The sequence below is a fragment of the Oncorhynchus gorbuscha genome, linkage group LG02 (assembly GCF_021184085.1).
Source record: "Oncorhynchus gorbuscha isolate QuinsamMale2020 ecotype Even-year linkage group LG02, OgorEven_v1.0, whole genome shotgun sequence".
Classification (NCBI taxonomy): Eukaryota; Metazoa; Chordata; class Actinopteri; order Salmoniformes; family Salmonidae; genus Oncorhynchus; species Oncorhynchus gorbuscha.
In genome coordinates this window covers 14,102,711-14,107,790 of record NC_060174.1, presented here as the reverse complement: position 1 = coordinate 14,107,790, position 5,080 = coordinate 14,102,711, and the positions used below count along the sequence as shown (strand labels likewise).

Sequence of the window (5,080 nt, the reverse complement as noted above, 5' to 3'; positions counted from 1 at the left end):
TGCTCTCTAAATGTTGCTTTGATATAAATCAGAAGCTAATCATATAATATAAGCCATTGAGCAGATGCTTGTAGCCAAAGCAACTTACACAAGTGTTTTAGGTGTTAACATGGGTTACCATGGATCACGGTGTTATTAACATGGGTTACCATAGATTCGGGGTTATTAACATGGGTTACCATGGATCCCAGGGTTATTAACATGGGTTACCATGGATGCCGGGGTTATTAACATGGGTTACCATGGATCCCGGGGTTATTAACATGGGTTACCATGGATCCCGGGGTTATTAACATGGGTTACCATGGATCCCGGGGTTATTAACATGGGTTACCATGGATCCCGGGGTTATTAACATGGGTTACCATGGATCCCGGGGTTATTCACATGGGTTACCATGGATCCCGGGGTTGTCTCTGGAACACTCTTCACATTTCCTGAAAAATCGAATGACAAGACCTGCCAAATAAATACAACATCCCCAATGTCGCACCAATGCAATTCCACAAAAATATGCAACATTGCTCCAGGGTCACAGTCAATAATGTTTGATCCCTGGCCGTGAACCCACTCTCCGAGGGTGTCTCAGGGGGAGTGGGATGTGGAACAAACACATAATGTTTGATCCCTGGCTGTGAACCCACTCTCCGAGGGTGTCTCAGGGGGAGTGGGATGTGGAACAAACACATAATGTTTGATCCCTGGCCGTGAACCCACTCTCCGAGGGTGTCTCAGGGGGAGTGGGATGTGGAACAAACACATAATGTTTGATCCCTGGCCGTGAACCCACTCTCCGAGGGTGTCTCAGGGGAGTGGGATGTGGAACAAACACATAATGTTTGATCCCTGGCCGTGAACCCACTCTCCGAGGGTGTCTCAGGGGGAGTGGGATGTGGAACAAACACATAATGTTTGATCCCTGGCCGTGAACCCACTCTCCGAGGGTGTCTCAGGGGGAGTGGGATGTGGAACAAACACATAATGTTTGATCCCTGGCCGTGAACCCACTCTCCGGAAGGTGTCTCAGGGGGAGTGGGATGTGGAACAAACACATAATGTTTGATCCCTGGCCGTGAACCCACTCTCCGAGGGTGTCTCAGCGGGAGTGGGATGTGGAACAAACACATAATGTTTGATCCCTGGCCGTGAACCCACTCTCCGAGGGTGTCTCAGGGGGAGTGGGATGTGGAACAAACACATAATGTTTGATCCCTGGCCGAGAACCCACTCTCCGAGGGTGTCTCATAATACATGCACATGTGTGAAATAGGACAAATGTTAGCACCCACCCACCTGCTGCCCGTATGAGAGCTTCGGGAGAGAATGTGTGATCAACAAACGGTATAACAGTAGAGATGATCCCCGTTAAGATACCTTGATATTTAAACCATTTCCACACTCTTCACCCCCCCGTTATTCATGAGCTGATCTGCCATCTGTATAATCATCAACTTGATTTTGCCAAATATAGGATATATTCTGTCATTCGTTAAAGGAGGTTATCTAGAAAGCTTAGCAACTTTGGTTTGACTGCCATTACAAATGTTGTATGATTGGAAAATGCTATACTCTGGGTGTGCTCTGTGTCGAAATGCGCTGAATTAATTGAGAAACATGATAACGCTATGAATCTATGAAAGGCCTGTTTTGCAATTCACAACAATGTCATTGGTGATCAAATATATTTAGCAATGCATGATAGTTGCTCTATCAGTTTAATTTGCTCTGAAATCTTTACATAGTGGCGCAGTCAAGCCAACAAGGTGGCGCAGCACCACTCTTATTTGGGGAGAACCCATAGTGACCACATCTTGGTTTTAAACGGTGTAGATGGGGCACATCTGATTTTTGCGGTATTTTCCGAGACTCTAGAGATAAATTTGAATTATTCCCGGTATTGAAACTTGGTAGATTTTCGGGAAAATATTAATCTCTACTGAGTTTACACAGAGTGCTGAGAAATAAATTAATTTGACCCCAGCTGGGTTTTTTCAGATGTGCACCACTTAATGACTAGCTTGTGTAATTCAGCAATGCAACTCAATGCTGCTGTATATAGAAACTCACAATAGTCAATAAGTGATTCATTTTTTCCAATTAATTTCTTTCATTCGTTTGTTAATTCGTTCATTTATTCATCCATCCAATCATTTTCAACAACACTAAAAACTGGCTGTCGTGATCTGAAGTATCTCCTACAATGTCTGTGGTGATGTAATCTGAGGTCTTTGTGTGTGTGTATTTAGATCCTATTAAATTACTAGAGGGGATATGTCATAAAGTTCCATAATGGGGCGAAAATGGCAGCCATCTTGGTCAAGAAGAAATTCCAAACCAGTCTAATTGGATTGAATGGCAGTAGAGACATAGGTGATGCATTCCCTGCTTTTACTCATGCAGGAAAATAAAAATAAGACATTTAATTTATCCAAAATTGTGTAATGGAATTATAATCAACCTGTCGTATAATTATAAATACAGTTTATATGGGTTTTATACACTTTCTGTACAAATAGCCTCTAAAATATATGTAAACAGACCATAAATGTTTTAGATACTGTTTTCTTGGAAATCTGTGAGTGGTGTTATATGATACAATATCAGTACTTGTTGCATTTACAACTGGGCTGTCCTATCAGCAACTGTTTGGAGCCAGTGTATAGCTGTGGATTGACTTTGAATGGAATGTTGGCATATTGGCAGTTAATTTGAAAAAATGTAAGGAATCATTCCTCTAAAACTGTCTGGCAATATAGCTAACACAGATACAGTGCAGATAAAATCTTCACATTCATTGTTTTGCACAATGATCTTATCACAGTACTGGCAAATGATATTTGACCAACTCCTGACCAAAATGGTTGCCCTTTATCCCATCATCGTCCATTCTAGTATTCTAATTCCTAATTCTATGGCTGTGTATCTGTTTGTATCAGGTCCAAAAGGAAATCCATATGAGGTGGCTGAGGTGGCAGGATAACAGCAACGGAGTGGTTCTGCCCGGTGCCAAGGGAAGTCAGATGGACACACATTTCTAGGGCCACATTCTTCATCCACCTCCTCCTCCTCCTTTCTCCAACCTCTATATGTGTGTCTTTCGGCGGGGTTGGAATAAACCAGAAGTTTCCATTGGACAACGGTCATATTCTTCTTCTAATTCCTGTGGCCTCCACACATTGCTTCTATATTTTTAGAAGGAGAGGGTGCTGTACATTGTGTCCCTAAAGCATACAATGTCCTCTCTTTCCATCATCACAATCTCATTGCTAAAGGGACCACCACTGGGTTCATCCATTGTGTCCAGCTCAAGATGAACTGTTGCAGCACTGTGAAATGCCCTTCCTCCTCCTCATCCTCCTCCTCCTGCTCTTTCTCCTCTTCAGTATCATCTATGGTTAAGTTACAGAGAGTTACAGAGTCTCGGAGGTACTATACCATCAAGGATTGTATCCCAATTCGTATTGGGACAGCAAATAAAGTGTTGATGTTTTTTTTTAACAAAACAAAGTTCAAAAATCATTTAGACTGGAAAATAGAGGGTTTTATGCATCAAACGTGTCCCTGTTTTTCATGCTTTATGGAAATATTGTCTTGTAGCTTTCTCTCCATGTTTCAGTGCCTCTGTGTGTGTTTTGCTCTCTCAATTCAATTCAATTCAATTCAAGGGCTTTATTGGCATGGGAAACATGTGTTAACATTGCCAAAGCAAGTGAGGTAGACAACATACAAAGTGAATATATAAAGTGAAAAACAACAAAAATTAACAGTAAACATTACACATACAACAGTTTCAAAACAGTAAAGACATTACAAATGTCATATTATATATATATATATATACACAATGTACAAATAGTTAAAGGACACAAGATAAAATAAATAAGCATAAATATGGGTTGTATTTACAATGGTGTTTGTTCTTCACTGGTTGCCCTTTTCTCGTGGCAACAGGTCACAAATCTTGCTGCTGTGATGGCACACTGTGGAATTTCACCCAGTAGATATGGGAGTTTTTCAAAATTGGATTTGTTTTCGAATTCTTTGTGGATCTGTGTGATCTGGGGGAAATATGTATCTCTAATATGGTCATACATTGGGCAGGAGGTTAGGAAGTGCAGCTCAGTTTCCACCTCATTTTGTGGGCAGTGAGCACATAGCCTGTCTTCTCTTGAGAGCCATGTCTGCCTACGACAGCCTTTCTCAATAGCAAGGCTATGCTCACTGAGTCTGTACATAGTCAAAGCTTTCCTTAATTTTGGGTCAGTCACAGTGGTCAGGTATTCTGCCGCTGTGTACTCTCTGTGTAGGGCCAAATAGCATTCTAGTTTGCTCTGTTTTTGTTAATTCTTTCCAATGTGTTAAGTAATTATCTTTTTGTTTTCTCATGATTTGGTTGGGTCTAATTGTGCTGTTGTCCTGGGGCTCTGTAGGGTGTGTTTGTATTTGTGAACAGAGCCCCAGGACCAGCTTGCTTAGGGGACTCTTCTCCAGGTTCTCTCTCTTTCTCTTTGTGTTTAGCTCTCTCTCTTTCTCTCTGTGTGTTTAGCTCTCTCTCTTTCTCTTTGTTTTGCTCTCTCTCTTTCTCTGTTTTGCTCTCTCTCTTTCTCTTTGTTTTGCTCTCTCTCCTTCTCTTTGTGTTTAGCTCTCTCTCTTTCTCTCTCTGTGTGTTTAGCTCTCTCTCTTTCTCTCTCTTTCTCTCTCTTTGTGTTTAGCTCTCTCTCTTTCTCTCTCTGTGTTTAGCTCTCTCTCTTTCTCTCTCTCTGTGTTTAGCTCTCTCTCTTTCTCTCTCTGTGTGTTTAGCTCTCTCTCTTTCTCTCTCTCTGTGTTTAGCTCTCTCTCTTTCTCTCTCTGTGTGTTTAGCTCTCTCTCTTTCTCTCTCTTTCTCTCTCTTTGTGTTTAGCTCTCTCTCTTTCTCTCTCTGTGTTTAGCTCTCTCTCTTTCTCTCTCTCTGTGTTTAGCTCTCTCTCTTTCTCTCTCTGTGTGTTTAGCTCTCTCTCTTTCTCTCTCTCTGTGTTTAGCTCTCTCTCTTTCTCTCTCTCTGTGTTTAGCTCTCTCTCTTTCTCTCTCTCTGTGTTTAGCT

General features: G+C 41.7%; 1 protein-coding gene across 1 annotated transcript in view; it reads left to right on the top strand.

Annotated features, from left to right (window-relative positions):
• Window positions 1-3,633, top strand: part of LOC123995685 (growth hormone-releasing hormone receptor-like) — a 27,697-nt gene extending 24,064 nt beyond the window's left edge. Inside the window, 1 exon segment of the mRNA XM_046299350.1 lies at window positions 2,937-3,633. Within this exon segment, the coding sequence (XP_046155306.1) occupies window positions 2,937-3,038 (102 nt within the window). The 3' untranslated portion in view covers window positions 3,039-3,633.
• Window positions 3,634-5,080: the final 1,447 nt, after the last annotated feature.